Genomic DNA, 21,890 nt, shown 5'->3' on the forward strand with positions numbered 1-21,890 from the left:
AATTTATTAGATTTTACTCTAGTTTTTTTAAATTGGTGTTGGACTTTTCTTGTATTGTGTTTTCACTTTATTGCTGGTAAGTGCTGCGTAAATACTTTACACATTGTCTCTACGTTAAGCCTGATTGGTTTTGTGGCAAGCTACAGGAAGGTTAAGCACAGGTTAACTTAGTGACTTTTTGCAGTTCACAATTGACAAGGATTGTAGCTGTTGTTTGAGAAGGGCTCCCACCCTCCACAACCAACAACCTAATTTCTCATAATATGAGAATTGTGAACAACACTCTGAATGACTATCTGATGTTTGCTCAAGACAACTGCCTTCAATATCACTGTGATGATACTTTGTAGCTTTTGATTGAAAACCTAATACTATAATTGTTCTATGAATGATGGTATATGCAAAACATGATTTCACTATATCCTTTTGTGGAAATAATGCAATTACTTTTTATTTCTAATCCAAATGGACGATTCTTTGTGGACGTATACACATGTATATAGAGTTTGTAGACCTAATAGAAGAATACTTGGGAAAACTAACAAAATGGAAAAATATGAGTTCATAATCATAATGGCAGACTGCTGGTGAAAACTAACAAATGCAATACAGGAGTTCAGAATCCTAATGGAAGATTTCCTCTGAAAAGTGTAAAATATGAGTTTGTAATCCTATGTATGTCCTATGGATGACTCCTTGTAGAAATAATCAAATAACAATCTTTATTCTAATACATATGTGGTGCAAGAATACTTTACTGATTCAAAGATGTATTTCATTAACTTCTCAGCAGAACAGGTTGCACGGATTCCAACTTCTAAACATCACGTCGAAGGTCAACAATATTTTCCACCTCTATGATCACAGCCACTGAACTCTGTATATGTTCTCACTATGTAACTATGTAAACATGTGTCAACCTTTATTATCACTAGGTAAACTGTCTAATAACACTTGCGTGTAAATAATTCCTAGATTACGAGTAATCACAACCAAGTTTCTTTATTGCTCATTCAGCATACTTGCTATCTTGTGCCATAAGCACCAATATCGTCACTGTCGCACAACTCCTTCTATACCACTATTATGTAATCTGTCATCCTTTGCACACAACTCATTAAATTAGCTAATAACTCTTATATGTAAATAACTCTTAGATTATGGGGCACCTTAAGCATGATTCTATACTCCTGCTAAATCATGTCAACTATATTATGCCATGTACATCACTTTGAAACCTACTGTGGTTAGGCCTTGACTACGAGTGGCATCTTAAATTGCAACATTCAAGCGAAGCCCGATGTATTATTAGCAGATCTAACCTCCTGATATATACCCAGTGAAAATGCCTGATAAATACTGGAACACATTGTTTTTGAAAGACCAAAACAGAGATGTTTTAAGGCAAATATACAAAGTTTGTGATTGCCCTGGGCTCCTCTGGGAAAGTACATTTTCTCTCTAGCTCAGCTTTAAATATTTCTATATCTCATCCTCTTTCATTGTCTCCGCCTACCTCTACCTCTGACTCTGTCTTTCTTTGTGCTGCGCCATCTTTGCAACTTTTGGACCCCTGGAAAGTTGCATTTAAATTGTTTTTGTTTGTCAATTAGCAGAAAATGGGTAGCAGTGGCTGGTGCAGGTAAACGCGGCGAGGCGTTGCGCTGCGGGGGGGATGGGGGGGATTAAATAAATAACTCCTATTACTTCATCTTTCGACATCCCTCCCGCCCCTCCGCGCTTACCTTCAACTGTCACTACTGAAAAATGGTAATACAATTCAAAATTGATACAAATGGTGGCCCTAAAAACATGTCTTGTCCTGGAGAAATGCGGGGCCCTAATCTATCCTTTGTAAAACTGAATGTTTCCCTTTTTTTCCAGTTATCCAGCAAATATCAGCGGAGTAACGTTCATCTGATCGGATACAGCCTTGGAGCTCATGTTTCAGGATTTGCTGGCAGCTACGTAAGCGGTTCCGCCAAATTAGGAAGAATAACAGGTAATGTTTAAAGACTGTTGCACATAATGAATGATAAGTCAATTGATATAACCACAAGATTGCAGTGAGGAATAAGAGCTCTGTGGCTATCTTGTCCTCTCTTCAACCATCCTTCTATTTAAATGGGGCCAGATGTTATCATTTTTTCATGCAACACAACGCAGCAACAACTTTCTGTGCTACGTAAAAGGGAGAGGGCAGGAATGTGGCATGTGTACCACTTATCTGCTCTCTGCCTGCACTGTTGCACCATGGTACTTTGGTGTCTGCATTTCAGGCAGGATTGTTTTAGTGCAACAAATGTCCCTTACTGCACAAAAACAGTCCTTTGAGGGTTTTTCCTCTTAGTGTGCTGCAGAGTGAGGAAACAAAGAGGAAAAATAATGACATCACTCCTCGTTGTGCCTCCTCTGGGAAGCTGTAGCATTTTGACGCATTTCCAGGTTTACCATTGTTGGTAAATCTGGAATACGTCATAAGCCATGGGTGGATGTGTGGGAACACCCACGCTCCACCCATGGAATGCCTTCCCAGGGCAGAGTAACGCAAGACAGAGACTTGCACTGCCTTGTGTCACTCCAGATTTACTAAGCAACGCAGGTGGCCATGCAGTGCATGGTAAATTTGACTTTAGAATTGAGTCGTGCTTACGACACCATGCACGGGCAATGAAATATGGTAATAAATCTGGCCCCTGATCTTTTATGACTTTGCCATAGATTGCTTTTTCCTTTTATTTCATTTTTCTCAATGTAAGGTGCGCTTTATCTGATTCCTAGTCATACATCGAGAATGTTATATATAAAAAAGATCCACTGCAAATAAGCAGGGCCACTGAAATTCTGCCTTTTTGCGGCTGCAGCACTGTCTGCATAATTGTGGATTTGCCACATAATCCATCATATGCTACATAATCTGCAGATTTAAAAAAATCAGTTTTAAACTCAAATGGTTTAAAAGTTACTAAAATGCAGCAATACATGTTGCTATGCAGCAAAAGACCTTTCACAAAGTTGGACAGGTCACCTATCTGTTACTTATTGCTGTATTTGACTGTTAAATCAGAACTGAATTGGGTGAAACCTTTGTCCGGACAGTGTGAACATTGGTAAAAATTATGACTAATGAAGTAGTACTATCACAATATGCACAGTATTACAGCACATAACTTGCCTTTTCTTGCCACATCTGCTATATGTAGTGACCTGATGACAGGGCACTAGTATTCTGCAGGTCACGAAGTGGACACTGAATGAACCGGACACCACATCCGGTCAGGGGTGTGAGGAAGGGGCATTCAGGTAAAGCCACAATGTCCCTAACACAGAATGAATACGGAAAACCGAACAGTAGGATAGTGTTATGTTTATCAGAACTCAGAAGAGAAAACTAGTACCAACATGTCATTAACATAATATCCAAGAGTAACAGGTGGATGAAAGTACTAAGAACTTTTTACAAAACAAAATTTCTAAAAATACATGGTTTATTCAGTACAGTACATAATTGTATACATCAAATCAATATCATAAAAACACAAATTAAAATACAATTAAAAATTTCCTGTCACCAGGAAAACAATAATTTGAAGCAAAACAATGGTTTGGAAAAAACAGTTGTCGACGCAGCGTTTTGGTTTTTTGCTTTAAAACACCTTCTTCAGGACAGTTTTTCTCAAAATCACATCCAAAATGTGAACAAATAATATTGGAATTTTCACTTTGATAATCCGGTCTGTACCGTACTTTGGAAGTACCAGTCTTCTCATCAAGGTACACACCTTGGCTAGTTAAATTCCCAAGGTGTATTCATGTATACAGGAGCCACCGTTAGTTTGGAAGCAGACTCGGTTAAAATAGACAGGGCGGCGAAACACTGCAGCCGCAATCAGTTTACTGCATTTATACCAGGTGCGCAGTTATCAGGGGTTGTCCTCCTGAAAGGGTCTTTTTATATGACCATCTAAAATATTAAATACGGCCTCCCTGCTCCTGGTATACCGGTTCCTGATGCAAGCGATATCGATATCAATCGAGGTACAACACAACGTATTCCACGCATCTGGGCCTGTTCAGATACAAGGGATTGAGTTTTGGAATCTCTTCGACAGCTGAGATATTCCAAGAAACAATAAGACAAGTGATAAGACCAATACGGAACAGCCTGAACTTCAGCAATGATATTCTGGTCAAAGAAATAAGAAGAGCAGTGGTGACTGTGGAGCATCTAGCATACTTTGACCCCTCACTGTGCACTGAACTGACTGTTGACGCCAGCCCAGTAGGCCTAGGAGCCATACTAGTGCAGCACCTGCCAGGTAGAGACTCACCAAGCAAGATTGTTGCTTATGCGAGTAAAAACTTAACATACATTGAAAGAGCATACTCGCAACCAGAAAAAGAGAGCCTAGCAGTGGTATGGGCGTGTGAACACTACCACATGTTTGTCTACGAGAAGCCATTCACCATCATAGCTGACCACCAGGCCCTAGTAATAATCTATGGCAGCCCGTCAGCCAAAATGCCACCCAGGATTGAACACTGGGGCATAAGGCTGATGGATTATGACATCACGATGGTACACAAGACAGGAAAAGAACAAAACCCAGCAGACTACATGTCAAGACACCCACTACCGCTGACACAGGAGACAACATCAATGACAGAAGAATACCTCAATTTCGTATTCAAACAAAACACCCCGGCACAAATAACACTAACAGAGCTAGCAAGAGAGACCAAGAAAGACGCGACAATGCAAACGGCCATGGAGATAATGAGAAGGCAGAGGTGGAGGCACGTAAACAATAATTGCACCTGGGGAACAGGAGTATGCAAGGAAGAAGTGCTAGCTCTCAAGAAGATCCATGAGGAACTGTCAGAAACCGACACTGGGATCATGATGAGAGGCACAAGAATAGTGAAACCGAGCTCACTCAGGTAGCAATTGGTAAACCTGGTTCATGAGTCTCACCGAGGCATAGTAGCAGCAAAAAAACTGATAAGGGAAAAAGTGTGGTTCCCTGGCCTAGATTGCATGGTAGAAGACACCATAACAACCTGTCACCTCTGTCAAGTAACAGGATCACTGGCCATAAGTGAACCTTTACAAATGTCAGACCTTCCAAGAGCAGTGTGGACAACGCTAGCAGCTGATTTCTTTGGGCCCCCGGACACAGGCAACTACCTGCTTATGGTCATCGACGAATACTCACGGTTTCCAATAGTAAGCCACGTCACATCGACATCAGCAACTGCAAAACTACCAATATTGGACGACATATTTACAGCATGGGGTTCACCAAAAACACTAAAAACAGACAATGGTCCTCCATTCTCAGGAGAAGATTTCCGCAGATTCATGACCTACCTGTGGATAAACCACAAGAAGATAACTCCGCTGTGGCCTCAAGCCAACGGAATGGTAGAGAGATTCATGGGAAAAATGAAAAAAAAGCAGTTCAGAGGGCAAGGCTTGCGCAAATATCACTTGGTCAAGCCGTGTGCCAAGGCCTACGCGACTACAGAAACACACCTCATAACTCTACAGGAAGATGCCCAGCAGAGCTAGTACTGGGAAGAACAAGTAGAAAGAGGCTACCAAAAATAGAGGCAACCATGGCACCGGATTGCAGCGACATTGCAGAAAAAGACAAAGAGGCGAAAGAAAAAATGAAAATATATGCAGACACAAAGCGACACACCAGCGTGCCAGACCTAAAAGAAGGAGACACAGTAAAAGTGCGTCAGAGGCAACAAAGGAAGGCCGACAGCATGTTCTCCAATGACCCATTACTAGTGACGAAAGTAAAGGGACCAATGATCACGGCAGAGTTAGAACATAAGCGGATAACACGGAACTGTTCACACTTCAAAGAACTAAAAGAGGAAAAAGAGGAAGACCACGACAAGGAAACAGCAGAACAAGAAGAGCAAGGGACAGCTGAAGAACAACAGACAGAAGCAAGCCCTAGAAGAGTTTGCAGAAGTCCAAAAAGACTAATAGAAGAAATGTGATGATGGGAGGCACACTGACCTGTGTCAAGACAAACTTGCACATATCTTATCTCTATCTACACATCTCTGTGTTTCAACTTTCTCGTCACGTCTTTGTGACAAAGGGGGGAGATGTAGTGACCTGATGACAGGGCACTAGGACCCTGCAGGTCACGAAGTGGACACTGAATGAACCAGACACCACATCCGGTCAGGGGCGTGGGGAAGGGGCATTCAGACCTGGACGATCAACGTGGGTAGATGTGCGTGGGCATGGTATACCTATCTGTAAAGAATAAAGTAATAGAGATCCTTACCTGCCTCCTGTCCATCTGTAATGTAGAGACACAACACTATATATTTTGGCCCTCTCCTTCTGCATAATTCCATTGGCTCTGCATATAAGGAGGTGTGAAAGGAAGTTTGCAAAACTACACAAAGGATGCATTCTCTCACCGATATAATACTTACACCTAGAGTACCCTACTCACCATATTTGACCCATCTTTCTAAATCTGATTCAGGCAAATATATTATGGAATCATTCTGTGTAGGAAATATCTACCGACTAATTAATTAGGAAAAATCATTTTTAAGGACGCTGGCATGCTTCAGTATCAAGCCATCTCCTAACTGTGTCTGTCCATCCACAGTTCACCTCTAACTGTTATACCTGTTTTTTTTTCACATGAATGCCTGCCTTTTCTAAGCTTTTCCAAGGTGTGAGTCTGACCTACAGCCACAAAAAGATGTAACATACACATGGTCTTGTCCCTTGAATGTCCAAAAAGATTAAGGGCCTAATTACGAATTTGACGGTCCTCCCACAGAGCGCCATGCCAGCACTCTGTGGGACGACTGCCAAACCTTTAGTGAGACTGCCTGCCGGATTCCAACTGAAATCCAGGTTGGGAGGATGGTGCTGCGGCGTTCCCATGGCATTGCTTTCTAAGGCTCAAAGGGGGGCCTTAGAAAGGCTTCACTGGGGGACTGCCGCAGCACATTACTACATGCAGGAACTGGGGGTGCACAAACACAGGGGGGGCACAACATGTCCCTCTCTGCATGCACCCCCATGCACAGAGCCCACAGGGGGCCCTGTAAGGGCTCCCTGAGTTTCCTCACCACCACCTTTTTCATGGCGGGCTCACCATCATGAAAAGTAGGGAGGTGAGGAAACTATGCTAGGCAGTCCCACAGCAGCACCACCAGTATTTTACTTCCTCTTACCACTGCATCACTGCCCCAGGATCACACAGCCCTGTCAGCTTCAGCGGTCCTGTGGTGGTCCAGCCTCGAAAGTCATAATATGGCAGATAGACCGCCAGTGTTGAGATCCACGGACTGCCACCGCAACTATGGCATTCCAATGGACCCCGGTAGTCTTAATCGGGCCCTAAACACTTGCAATTTATAGTTAACATCCTGTGTGTTGTAATGCATGAACTGAACACATACAGATTTGTACTTGATTTATAACAGTGGGTTTTCCTAGGAGAATGGAGGGATGCAAGGAAATGAGATGCCGGCAACCACTTACATCACTGTTTTAATTTAAGTTCTGTTTAAAGTGTGACCATCACCAAATCAATTTTCGCACACCACTGTTAATTATGTAAAAATAGGTGCACATTCATAACAAAGCAGCAGTAAATTGTCAGAATAAGCCAGTTTACAGAAAACTGAACTACCAACTTATGCAATTATGTATTTATAAAGCACACATTCAAATTAAGGCATCTTAGTGCAAGGAATCGGCTGGCAGAGATACAGCAGCCTCATCAGGGAAACAGGGTTTGAAAGGGCACGCTGAACATCATGAAAGTTGGTAATGCTAAGGAGCTCTATAATAAGAGAGCTCTAAGTAAAGGGAGTGAAAACATTAAAGGCCTTGCCTCCTCAGTGGGCCTGTCTGAAGCAGGGACTTCCAACAACATGTGTTTGCTAGACTGTAGGGTTCTGGCAGAAGGTATTACGTCAAAATACCATGGAAAGAATATGAGACACAAATGTTCCAGTTTGAAATATTGTGATGTTAAAAATATTGGGGAAAGAACATTGTAGGTAAGATGATTGATTTTTTAAATATTATTTAATATCGTTGTGTGTTATCTCATTGTAATTTCTATCATTTTAGGGGTATTTTGTGCATTCTTTTGTTTTAATATATTGTATTTGTTTTTAAAAGATTGTTTTTTTATATAATATTGTATGGTGGGATTTGGGGTTTCTAGGGGAAAAGGGCGGGGAGTAATTTAAAATGTTTTTTTCAAGTTTAATATGTTTAAAATTGTTGTTGAGTTAATTTTTCTTTTTAATTTTATAGAGCGTTTGTATTAAATTCTAGTAAGCAATACGTTTATTTCAGAAGAAAAAGGACCCCATAAAATATATACAAAATAAAAAATACAGTACAGCATTCCATAAAATACAATCCATCAGTCCATGTAGCACAATTTAAAAAAAAAAAAAATACTTATTTCATCCATCATTCTAAAATCTTAAAATACTTCAGTTAATCTGCATATTTTCCGGTGCATACAGTAAATATTTTGCCATTGCAAAAACAATCTGCTCTACATTATCAGTTCTAAAAATGCGAATGGCCTCTACATAGCATCTTACACCCTACAGGCGACAAACAGGAATCAGCCAAGACTTCCTTAGATTGTGATAAGCGATACAGAAAAACTAAAAATGCTCTTCAGATTTAGTGGCAATTTGCATGAAGACAGATATGTGAAATATCACCCCCACCATCTATTACAATTTGTGTTTACTGGTAAACTTCCATATCTAAATTTCCAAAATAAAAATCTTGCTTGTGATGGTTCTGTATACGGTCCATAAACATTTCAAATTCCAAATCCTGTTAAAATTGAGAAATCATTCTGTCAGTGTGCCTGCTAGTGGCTCCACTATCCATACCTCATGTACCTGAAACCAATGTCTTGTTTTTAGTTGCCCGTCTTCTCTGTTATCTGTTATGGGTTATCACAAGCTATATCCATGCCCAACTTGTATATCCAGGACTTTATGTAATTAAACCAGGTTATTGATCCATGTGTATCTAATATTTTTAAATAAGCGAATACTTGTTGATAAAGTGCCAGAGAATTACTACTCCAAAGTCTTAGCCAATATGTCAATGGCTTCAGTTCAGCTGCATTGGCTATATTCTTCAGACCCAGGTCAAGGCATCTGGGTGTTAAAGGTGTACTTTGGGGCATCTTAACAGTTGATTGAATAAGCCTGTTTTTACCAAGCCTATAATTCCATCTGCGCTCCATATCTCTGCACTATAAAAAGGCTGCACCAAGTCCTCTTACATAGTACTTCTCTATAGCAGGTGATATTGGTTGGTAGCGAGATGCCTTTAGTTTCGTAACAATCGCTGACCCCGTATATTTCAATGGCATTTGACTTTTCATTATTTTAGGAGCCCATGACAATGTTTTCGCAATCCGGACTCTCAAATAGTCAAACTCCCCAACTTGTTCAAAGTACAACGACCCCAACTTTACCTTCCCTCTGAAAGTATTGCATGGATGAAAAGCAATACATTTAGTTTTAGAAACATTGATTTTCAAGCTATACTGTTCCAGGCAATAGAGATTCTATTGATTAAGTTCTACAGCCCCATAGGAAATTTTGAGTTCAATAAAGTGTCATTTGCAAACAGTAGGGCAGGAATCCACTGATCGTCCAATGTGTCAATCATTCCATTAATATAAATTGTAAACAGAGGTGGGACGAATACACATCTCTGACGGAGCCCTCTTTCAACACTAATATGGTCCGTCAGTTCACCCTCCCTCCTCCATCTCACTTGTGCAAAATGATCTATTTAATATTTTCCTTTATACATGTATACCCTATCTAGTTATGTATCTATCTATTTTATTACTTTACTCCTACTGAAGAAAGAAAGAAAGATGGAAAGAAAGAAGGACAGAAAGAAGGAAGGAAAAAGAATGAGAGAAAGAAAGAAAGAAACAAACAAAGAAACAAAGAAAAAGAAACAAATCTTAAACTCCCTCCAATGCACTACTCTATGTCTCATCCTATACTGTTCTCAATATATCCTCTACCTCCACTCTCTGACTCATCCCAAACCTCATTCTACTACTATGATCTTTATAAGATCCTTTCATAACTCTTCCGCTCCGGTATCCCTCCTTGACTTACCCCAACCTCAGTCTACTACTATGATTTCCTATATAACCCTGTAACATCTTCCTTCCTCTATTCCTCCTTAACAAACCCCAAACCTCATTTTACTACTATAATCTCCAAATAACAGTCTTCCTTCCCCTATACCACCTTTGACTCATCCCAAATCTCATATAAGTAATATGATCTCACGAATAACACTATCTGGAATCTTCCCTCTTCTATCTCTCCTTTATCCTATTCAATCAAACTATTAGACTCACATGTCCACTGCTCAAATTAACAACTTAGATTTCCTTATACTAATCCACCACTAATTCTTTAGGTTCTGATATAGCGTGCTACTCACTGAAAATTGCTTCACCACCGTCTTCTCAGGGGTAGTAAGCGCTGTATAAATACAATTACAATTACAACTATACAGATGAATTACTAGAGTAAGCAGGTTAGCTAGCATCCCCATATCTCTAAGTGCAGCCCATAGTATTGCCCAAGGTATCAAGCCAAAGGCTGCTCTTAGGTCCACAAACACTACATACAGGGGACTCCATCTAGGTAAATGGTGTTCCAAAGATTCAAAATAAAGCTAGATACCTGATAGATATTGCTCATGTATGACCAAAAGCCTGCCTGAAGATGAGATAGCACTTATTTTTCCTCCATCCATGTTTGGATTTTAATCAATAAATGTCCACTAAATATTTTCTGGGCATTATCTACCAGGTTAATTGGCGTGTGGTCAGCTGAGTTATCCTTATCCTCGTTTGTATAGACCAGGATCATTTCTGCTCCTCTCCAGGATGCCAATAACTCTGCTCCCCTGGCGATAGCATTTGATAAGCATTCAGTATGAAGCCACAAATAACTGATTCTGACCGACAGAGATCACCCGGGAATCTTATCCAGTCCTGGGGCTTTCCCAGATTTCATACCATCTATAGCTGCTAAAGCCTCTTCCAGGGAAAAAGAGACAATAGAAGTATAATCTTAAGCATACAATACATTCAACTGTTCTCTGTTCATGTCTAGACCCTCTGTTTTTATTTTTAGTTTGATTGATTGATTGGTTGATAGATAACTATGATTTATTTTCTCTATTCTTTGTAAATGCTATTTAGTGCTTTCGTTATTTATTTAAGGTATATTTCTTTATGTATTTATTTATTTATTGCATTTATATAGCACATCTATCACCTAAAACGCATCCTGGCGCTTGCAGACTCAAGACAGCAATAAGAAAGGAGGGCGGTAACGGACTAGATTTTAGGGAAGAGAAATGTTTTCAATCTCCTCCTGAACAGGAGGAGATCGGACATGTGTCTGAGCTCAGCCGGGAGAGCATTCCACAGTTTCGCCACGGCTACGCCAAACGATCTTCCTCCTGCTTTGATTTTCTTAAACCGAGGTCTTGTCACCAACCTAGCAGAGGAGGAGCGTAGACTGCGGGCTGGAACACACCATCTAAATTTCCTTTGTAGGCCAACAGGACCTAGATCATGCAGGGCCTTAAAGGTCAGACAGAGAGACTTAAATTGTACCCTCTGTCTCACCGGGAGCCAGTGTAACTGGGCCAAAGCTGTAGAGGAGGAGGCTCTCGTCGGCCACCCCAGAGCTAGTTTAGCCGCCGCAGACTGGACTCCCTGAAGTCTATCCATAAGAAAGCTTGGAGAGTCCAGCAGCAAGGAGTTACAATAATCTAGCCTGCTGACCAGCGTACCACCTCAACCCGGGCAGGGGGCGGGAGAAGGGGGATAATTTTTCTCAGAAGTCTGATGACAGCTAGACAGCCAGCTACTAGTTTTGATACCTGCGCCTCCAGAGAAAGCTCCGTGTTGAACATAACACCTAAGTTACGCACTACCTTCACTGGCTGTACCGCTGAGGAAAAGTCCCCAGGCCAGAAGTTACAGGGTAAAAGAGTTTGCAACCTAGGCCTAGGGCAGTATAACACCTCCGTTTTCTCCACATTAAATTGCAGTGAGTTGGCTTTCAACCACCCCACCGCAACTCGCAGACAACTATGAAATTCCTCCAAGGAGGTCGAGTTATCTCCCTCTAGGGAAAGAATCAGCTGCGTATCGTCGGCGTAGTTGACAATTTCGATGTTTTGTTTCTGGATTATTGCAGCTAAAGGCCTCATATAAATATTAAACAGCACCGGGCTGACTGCTGAGCCTTGGGGAATGCCGTGCAAGATGGTAGAAAAGGCGGATTGGAAGGGGGGAGGGCCACCGTTTGTTCCCTGTTCTTGAGGAAGGACTCAAACCACTCCAGGGCCCTGCCAGCAACACCCCTCTCTCTCAGCCTGTCCAACAGGTTGGCATGGTTCACCGTATCGAAGGCGGCAGACAGGTCAAGGAGTATCAACACACCTGCCTGACCCCTGTCTGCTCGCCAACGAAGCTCATCCAGCACGGTCACCAAGGCCGTCTCAGTACCATGGGCTGGCCGGAAGCCAAACTGCACTTCATCCAAGAGCTTGTATTGCTCGGGATGTCTGGAGAGAGTGCCTGCCACCACCCGCTCAACAATTTTTGCTGGAAAAGGTAGAAGCGAGATGGGTCTAAAGTTCTTCAAGCATTTAGGATCAAGGGTGGGCTTTTTCAGTAACGGGGTCACCACCGCCTTCTTCCATTGCGAAGAAACCACTCCAGTGGAGAGCGACTGATTACAAACAAGCCGAAGCGTGGGGAAAAGCTCATCCTCAAACTCCTTCCAGATTTTCAATGGGAGCGGGTCAAGTGGAGACCCAGATGTGATAACAGAGGCCACTCCCCTAAACTCATCTGCAGTCAGCTGCGGAAGTTCCACAAGGGACTGAACTCCTCCCTGTTCGCAAGCCGCTCCAAGATTGTAATGATGGGAGGGAGGGGTGACTAGGCCCTGCTTCAGAGGTCTATCACACTCGGCCAATACCGAGGAGTCTAAGCTATTGGCTCTGTATTGTTGCTGACCCATCCCCAAGTCTTCAATGATCTTATTGATTTTGTCCTGGAAGAATCCAGCTAGATTCTCACACAATTCCTGGGAGGGGGGGGATCTCATTCTTGACACAGTCAGGGCTGATAATGCTATTTAAAATATTGAAAATACTGCGGGAGCGATTTGGGGCATCGGTAATCTTGTTGGAGTAATACGATGCTTTAGCTCTATGAATCTCTTTCTTGTATTCTATCCGCTTTATTTTCCATGCCAGCCTGTCCCTGTCCAAGTACGCCTGTCTCCACTTCCTCTCCGCTTGCCTGCAAACCAGCCTCAGATTTTTTAGGCTGTCCGTGAACCAGGGGGATGAAGGTCTCCCCCTGCTCCTATGAGTTTTTAAAGGAGCAGTGGAATCCAAGACTGAGACAATCTCTGAGCAGAGAGCGGCATAGTTCGTCTCAATCTGCAGATCCGGGGAGAAGCCCTCATTTACCCTGAATACGGGGGTCTCACCCTTTTTTCGGCCAAGGGACTTCCAATCCCTGCTCACATATTCCCTCACCAGGATATATGTCCTAATAACCGAGGTACCAGATTTCAGAAAGAATTTAATCAGGTGATGGTTGGTCCAGGCCATGGGTAGAACATCGCCCACCGTGAGAAGGTTGGTCTCTGAAAAAATCAGGTCCAACCGATGGCCCCCTATATGAGTAGCCTGGGAGACTCGCTGAAAAAGGCCAAGGCCCTCACATGAACGGGTCAGATTGAAAAGACCTACGTGCAAGGTGCCGTTCAGCCAAAGATTAAAGTCTCCAAGGTTTACCAACTGGCTATGTGTAGCAGCCATGTTTGTCAGCAGTTCCAGCAGCGACAGCAGCTGGGATGTGGTAAAGACCCCCGGGGGTCTGTAGCAAATAATGCCTGTTAGGAGGTGTCTATGTGCGTTTTTGATCGTGAAGCCAAATAATTCACAACAATCACATGCATCAAGCTCAAGGACGTGCAAATCCAGAGTGTCTCTAAAAATTACCAGAGGGGCAGCGTAACTGGCGCTAGGCGCGTCCTTGGCACGGACGGGCGCAGACGGGCTTGCCTTTGGCACGCCAGCGGTGCGCCAGTCAACTTCCTTGTCGTGCACTCGGCAGCTCCAACTTAAGCGCGATGCAATTAGTGGTTATTTACACTATCACTGAATCACGCCTGATCGGGGCACCAGATACTCGGTTTGCGCATATTTAGTCACTATAATTTAAAGACGAGCACTTGGCAGCTTCCCCGCTGGCGCTATGCATTGAGCGCCCTCACATGTATATAAACTTATTAAACCAGCAATTTGGTTAACATGCGAGGATAGTATATAGGGCGCATGTCATTTCATGTCACTTGATATTGGGCACTCCCTATCTCTAACCTAGTTATCGACGCATTGATGCCCCACGCTCACTACGTTGGCTCCAACTAATCCAGTATCGTCTTCCACTACACGCGCATAATTAATTTTGTGGTCTAACTGACTTTACCTCACTTAGTTCACTCGAGTAGTAGAGACCATGCACGATGTATTTGGTCTCTAGTCTGTTCATCACTAGAGAATTGGAGAGTTATTGAAACCAGTTCCACTTGTTCCCTCTAGGTTGACCAACCGGCTCCCCTCCAGGTCGTGATAACTCCTCCTGCACTACCAGACCCCAATGTGAGTATTCCTTACTCACATTAGTCATTTGTGACGGTTTAAACCCACACCTCTCTGAAACCTCTCTACCTTCCTTTCCAGGCACCCCCCCCCCCTGTCTTGATAAAGACCCGCCGCGACCACCGACTGGGGCGCACTAGGGTCGAAACGTCGACGCTCAATATTGGTCAAGATACCTCCAGGAACTTGCACAGTAACCACCTGTTTCCTTGGAGCACTAACTCAAAACTCTGGCCTTCCAACAAAAGAACCCCCCCCCCCTTGTATAAATTTGTATATACATGTCACTAAATTTAATGCACTAGTCACTTTGTTCACCAACAGTCACTCATCCCATGTTTTAGTAGTAATTGAAACCTATAACGGAATGAAGTAATTCCTGTGTATTGTGATTGTGTCTTTTATTATATAAAAGTTTTCTGAACTTCATTTGTTTTCAGAGAGGTTTACTTTATTGTTTAATGAGCTGATATAGCCTTCTCTCAAAGCAATTCTTGCCACTACCCAACAGAACCGCTATTGACAGAGTGGCAGAACCTGTGCACAGGTGATCGAACTCTGGGAACAATGGTCTAATCACATATCCCAGGGGTGCAAGATAGCCACAGATGAATATTATCCCCCATTGAGCCCTGGGTGGATGGGCATCAGCCCAACAGGTCAAACACATCTGTGAAAGGTTTAAAACTTTGTGGTCCCAAAATGCAAAACAATCCACACATTTACCGTTGTATGCTAGGTAACATGGATACACATTTATGAATAATTGGGATTCATGCTTTCCAAATGCACTTTTTTAAGGGCATTACTATATACATAGAAAATGTGAAGAGAAATCAAAGAGGTGTCTTAATCAAGAACGTTCAGTGACCTTGAGTTCGTTATATTTAACTGGTTAAGCATTTTAATTCAAGAGAAGGGCATTCCATTTGTGTAATAAAATGTACACAAAAATCTAAAAGCGCTATTGTAGTGATATACATATACCAGCTCCCACCCTACATTAAACTGGACTCCAACTTCAAATAATTTTTGAATAATCAAAATAAGTAATTTAATTAGGCAATATTTACGGAGGATTTTCAAATTAACCATATAAATCATAAAGATATTTTGGCTCTGAATTTAAACTCCATGGTCAATATTTAAGTAACAGGACGCTTTTGGGCAAGGGGAGGTTACATGGCAACTACGAAACGGAGAAACAAGGTAAGAATAGTTATTTATTCAAATTAGTAAATATGCAATTGAGATCGGTAAACAATATAGAGTTGCTATTACTATACTGGAAAAATAAAAACATTTTTCAATACTATTATCATGGCTCTGGACCAAACTTACATTAACTGACCTTTTTACATGAAACTCGAGGACTTTCAATTTGTCCTGAGATCAGAAAGAGCTCATCATCCACAATACTTCACACTAGATTTGAAGACATTGGCACGCAGTAGGGGAAATACAGGCTATTGTAAAGACAAGGTACAACATTTGGAGCAATTCAGTGCTTATGAAAATGGCTGCGGTATTGGATGATGGGTAAATCAAATGTTGAATAACTATATTGAAACGGGGTACCCAGGGGACAAACTATTAAAATATATTTTTCATTACATAGCCATACACTGAAGCCGCAACAGAAATATTTTGATGGTGAACTAATATTACAATTATATCAATGTCAAGTAAAGGGTTGTAAAATCCAAAACTAGAAATAAAAAACTAGAATAAGAGACATCTAAGAAAATGAAAAATTATGTAACTAGTTTTGGCAAGAAATCTATGACACACCGTCTGAGAAAAAATATAAGGTGGTTTGGGAATTTGACGGTAAAGGTACATAAAAGTTTAAAAAACAGGTAGGTTTCGGCATCCTGCTATTGTCCAGGGAGACTATTGAGGAAATGGGCCTGAATCACAAAGGTAAACTTGCATTTTTGTGAAGGTTTACAATTGTTTGCTATTCATAAAGGTATTTTAATCGTAGTATCTTTACGACTGCAGACTCTCCGCACATAAAGATAGGATAGTCCTACAGGTCTTACGGCTCTTCACGTGAACTTGTTCTCGAGAAGGTATACTCCTCAGCGGGATGAACCTGATCCCTGTTATCGACCCGCACTCCATCGCCATCGGCCTGAGTGACCAGATAGCCCCAAGTGGCACTTTATGATTTTGGTGCTATTTTCACATGAAACTTTAAAAACAAATAACTCTGGGTCAACTTTTTGGATGTTAGTCATTTTGATGGTATTTTATTTATTACAATTTATTCTATTTTTTTTTATTCGTTTTGGTTGTGTTTTCACTTTAATCCTGTTTGGGTTCTGCATAAATATTTTTCATGTTGCCAGCCTGAATGCTTTTGTGCCAGGCTACCAGAGGGTCAAGCACGGGTTTATTCAGTGACTTTTGTGGTTTACCCTGAAAAGGATTGTGTTTATTACCTGAGTGGGGCTTTCCCCCCCTCAACTAATAATCCAATGTCTTACAGGTTGTTTTCCAAGTCATTAAAACATGTATACAACCTCCAGTTTGCTGGATGCTGATGTTTTTCTAGCCAGACACATAATGATATTTTATTAATATCGTGTCTGCCTGTTCAGACTGTTATTAATTTATCTCTAAGATATGCTATTGTACCTGCTGAATTAAGGAACACCCAGGTTTTAATCCTAATAAAAAAAGACATTCATTACATTATACCATGGATAGATGGAAAATTATGTCAGTGCCACAACTGTCCTTTTTAGCAAAACTGTTTGCACACGCATTTTTTAACCGGTTATCCACATTTGTGGAATCCCAACCATTGCAAGCCCCTGCTCAGGCCATTTTTCATGCTGGATGTAGCACAGCAGTATTGGGTGATTTACATCTAACTGCAGATAAGAACATCCCAATGGACCTGATAGGTTTAGATCTGTCTGCCGCTTTTGATACTGATTACCACCTTGAATTTCTGGAGGGCCAGTGTGACCCTGATAACAGAGCAACTGCTTTAAATTGGTTCCACCATTTGTTTTCTATCAGATCAGTCTTTTCAAGTGGAGTTGGGACCGTACTTATTGGATAATAGATCTCCAAATTGTTGCACCTCCCAGGATTCTCTGTTATCACCATTTTTGTTTAATTTATATGGGACACTATTGACTCCATTGATAGAATCATGTGGTATGAATGCCTTAATGTACAGATGACATTTAAACGGTAACTCTAGTCACAGTGCAGATATTTTGCAGGACTGCATGTCGAATGTACAGAACTGCATGGTTCAAAAGTGACTAAAGTTGGATGGAGAAAACACAGAAATCCTTCTTCCATACCGACAGACGATGGTATGGAACTATACTTTTTGGCCGCCATCAATGGTTCAAGAAATACTCCTATGTAAAGTGTAATTAATCTAAGAGTAAAAATCGATTTGGACCTTATCATGGGCGACTAAATACAAGTTGCCCCTTTTTACTGAAGGTATTATGAAAGATTATTAAAATGTTTAATCGTCAGCAAAGGGAACAAATTATGATTGTGTTTGTGTCCCTAAAATTAGATTATTGAAATTCTGCTTCCTTGGGCCGGACAACAAAATCATGAACAATTTGCACATGATTCAAAGTACCACAAACAAAATCATTTTAAGTGTAAAGACATTTGGATTGACTTCTTGGTGGTTGGGCAAATTGCACTGGCAGCCAGTCAGCAAGCTGATATAATTTAAATGCCCATGCCCACTGCACAAAATACTCTACGATTAGAGACCTAGGGGTCCATTAGGATGGCGGGCGGATTGCCTGGCGGGGGCAATCCGCCCGCCATCCTTCCCTGTATTCCCCCGCGCCATATTACGATGCCGGAGGGGACCGCAGCGGTGGGAAACACCGCCCGTCTGTTTTCCGCCCCGGTCGCCTTGCATCCGGGGCGGAAAAGGGATAACATAGTGAGCCATATTATAATGGTCATTTTTCACTGCCTTTCCGTGGCGGCAATGCCACCACGGAAAGGCAGGCGGACTTCACTTTGGGGGCCCCCTGCGGGCCCACAGAGTGAAGCACATTAGGGGGGTGCACACAGGGGGGTACCTATGGTGCCTGCCGATTTCATTATGCAAATGCTGCAATGCATTTTCAGCATTGTGGCGGGCGGTGCAGAGAGCACCGCCCGCCACAATGCTGAAAATACAGGATGTGCCCGCCACTGTGGCGGGCACATCCTAATGGCACCCTAGGAGACCCCCACCCTTAAGGCGGGCGGTCCCGTTTTCCGATAGGGCATCCTAATGTGCCCCTAAGTTACAGCGCTACATTCTGCAGCAGACATAGAAGGAGGAAAACATCTCTTAGGATTGTTGTTGTGCAGCAAGGTTCCCCTTCCTGTTCAAAAACAAATTTGCAAGCAACAGAATCACCCTTGAACCATGGTTGGTGCTAGGCTGCGGAAACGGTGCCAGCGCAGGGAGAAAGGACAGGAATGCACCGTATTGCATAAATATGGTGTATTCCTACCCTTTCACTTTGGCAATGGTCTGCGTAGCAAGGTACCTTTCTTCGCTGCCCTATGCCAAAATCCTATAAATGAGGGCCCTAGGGGCTATTTGTGAGAGCCTTGTATCACGTTTGCACCATATAAAGTGATACATGCATGACAGAGGGCTCTGAATCAGATGTATTAAGCCATGCAAAACCACCCTGCATGTCTTTGAGGGGCCTCATAAATATTGAGTAAGGCAGCACAGCGCAAATCGCTGTGTCACCTTACTCTGCCCCTGGGAGGCATTCCAGGGGTATTGTGTGGATTTTCTCAAGCGACACCAATGAGTTTTTGATACTGGCCCAGATTTACAACATCATGTAAACCTGGGTAAGAGGCAAATCCTTACACCTCCCAAGGTGAGGCGTAACAAGGAGAAATAACTTAATTTCTCCAGATTTGTTGCTCTTTCTACGTGTGCTGCAGAATGAAGCACACATGGAAAGAGGAAATGCCTCAGGATTGTTTTTGTGCCGGAAGGTGCCCCATCCTGCACAAAAACAATCCTGCATGCAACGGAAGCACCCTTGCACCATGGGCCTATGTTGCTGCTAGGCTGCAGAAAGGGAGCCAGCGCAGGGAGAAAAGCCAGGAACGCACCGTATTGCATATATTCGGTGCAGTCCTGCCCTTTCACTTTGGTGTAGGGCAGCGCAGCAATACCAAAATCCCATAAATGAGGGCCCTAGCCGTTGGCTATATGTTACCAGATTCTAATTGAGACCAGAGGAGGCTTTTTGACTAAATATTCCAACCTCCACTGAGCAGCTTCAGATGGCACCCCATTTCCTGTACTGCAGAAAAGTTGTGGGATATTCTTCTGCCAGAACCCTGAAAATAATATGTGTTGTTAAACTTCAGAATACAGTTAAAAATCTGGTAATTTCCAGCATATTAGCTTTTATGCCTTAGCTTCATATTTGTGAATGTCTTGTATTTGAAAAATATTAGTTTTGATGTACCCATCACCAAGTTACCTACAGGTGTTAGATGCTCTTAATAAGGAGTCTTCAAAAAAGCTATGGTTGACATATCTTTCACAACTTCCTCTTGACAGAACGTGTGTTGTAGCAACAAAAAAAGATGATGGATGGAATACTGAACAATGTCAAACATCTGCCCGAGTTACAGATCTGGATTAAATCCATTGATTTTTGCTCACCATGCCAACCCAGTTTGGACCCAGCCATATGCAAAGCAGTCTTCACCCTGCTCCCTATAGGAACAGTCCAGCCTGAACTGCTTGGCCATGTACTCCCTGGACCAGAAAACAAGCATCTTGGGAACAGTTTCGGGGTATCACCCCATATCAGCCAGACTAGCTTGAATCGAGTGTCATAGCGAGCACGGGACCCACATCTGGGCATAACCCTCCAACTTAGGGCGACTATAGCAACACAAAAAGATGATGGACAAAATGCTGAACAATGTCAAACATTCACCCCTAGGCACAGATCTGGGTTAAGTACATCGTTTATTTTCTCACCAGGCCACCTCACTTTGAACCCAGCTGTATGCAAATCAGTCTTGACCCTACTCCCCATTGGAACAGTCCAGCCCGAACTGCCAGGCCAGTTCCTCCCTGGACCGGAAAGCTAGCAAGTGCATACGGACAAGAAAGTTAAACTGTTATTTTCAAAGCTTTATTTAAACCCAATTTTGATGCAGAATAGATGTAAAAGTATAAGAATAGCAGTAGTGTGCATGTGTGGCTGACAACAACATCACCAATACTGTCCCAATTGCAAATTCCCAATCGGCAAATGAGAGAGAGCAGGGAAAAGATCACAACACCGGAGCCTGGATCTCCCTTTTAAACACAATTCAGCTAGCCGTAGAAGCCCTACAATATCAATCGGACAAAATGAATCTTCAACTCAACCTCCTTAACACACTGACAGTCTTCACTGCGGGGATTGACGACAAGCTAGGTAATTTGAACACTCTGATACAAAGAGCACAAACAAATACCTACTTAAGCTGCAATTGCAATCAGGCAATAGACAAATTAGCTACACTGCCTTCAATGCTAACCGACCTAATAGGGGACATAAAGTCACTGCACAGAGGCAAAGTCCCCAAAGAAATGGGCCCTACTAACTTTACAGAAGGTAAAATCAGCAGCAAACTCTCTGACACAAGATCAATTGGCCAGGAATCCCCTGCAAATGAGGAAACCACCCGGAAGAGATCGGAGTCCCCCAAAAAACTTAATGCAAAGCAACGACGACAACAAAAAAGAAAAGGGCGCAAGCAAAATCTGTCGACAACTACAACAAAACTCTTTCCCATCTTCTCTGGCACAAATGGAAAACGCATGGAGACCACAAACACGGCCAACCCCTCAGAAGGGGAAATCCCAGCAGTTACCAGCCCAACCCAGCCGCAAAATACAATCAGCAGCCCGCTGCATCAGGAAGGTCAAGGGCCCCAAGTCCAACCGGCTGCTAACTCTTTTGCACTTTTAGACACACATACAACTACGGCGACAAGTACTAGCCAGCACACACAGTCCGCTGAGTCCTTCGCAAAGCAGGAGCTGGTTACTGAACGCCAAGTGGCAGCCCTGATATCG

At 42.5% G+C, this 21,890-nt stretch overlaps 1 protein-coding gene across 1 annotated transcript in view; it reads left to right on the forward strand.

Moving 5' to 3' along the window:
* LIPC (lipase C, hepatic type) overlaps window positions 1-21,890 on the forward strand; it is an 892,370-nt gene that overhangs the window by 536,375 nt on the left and 334,105 nt on the right. The window contains exon 4 of the mRNA XM_078685165.1: window positions 1,885-2,002. Coding sequence (XP_078541291.1) covers window positions 1,885-2,002 — 118 coding nt within the window. The remainder of the gene's footprint in view (window positions 1-1,884; window positions 2,003-21,890) is intronic.

This window comes from Lissotriton helveticus, chromosome 3_2 (genome assembly GCF_964261635.1).
Source record: "Lissotriton helveticus chromosome 3_2, aLisHel1.1, whole genome shotgun sequence".
In the NCBI taxonomy this organism is placed as follows: Eukaryota; Metazoa; Chordata; class Amphibia; order Caudata; family Salamandridae; genus Lissotriton; species Lissotriton helveticus.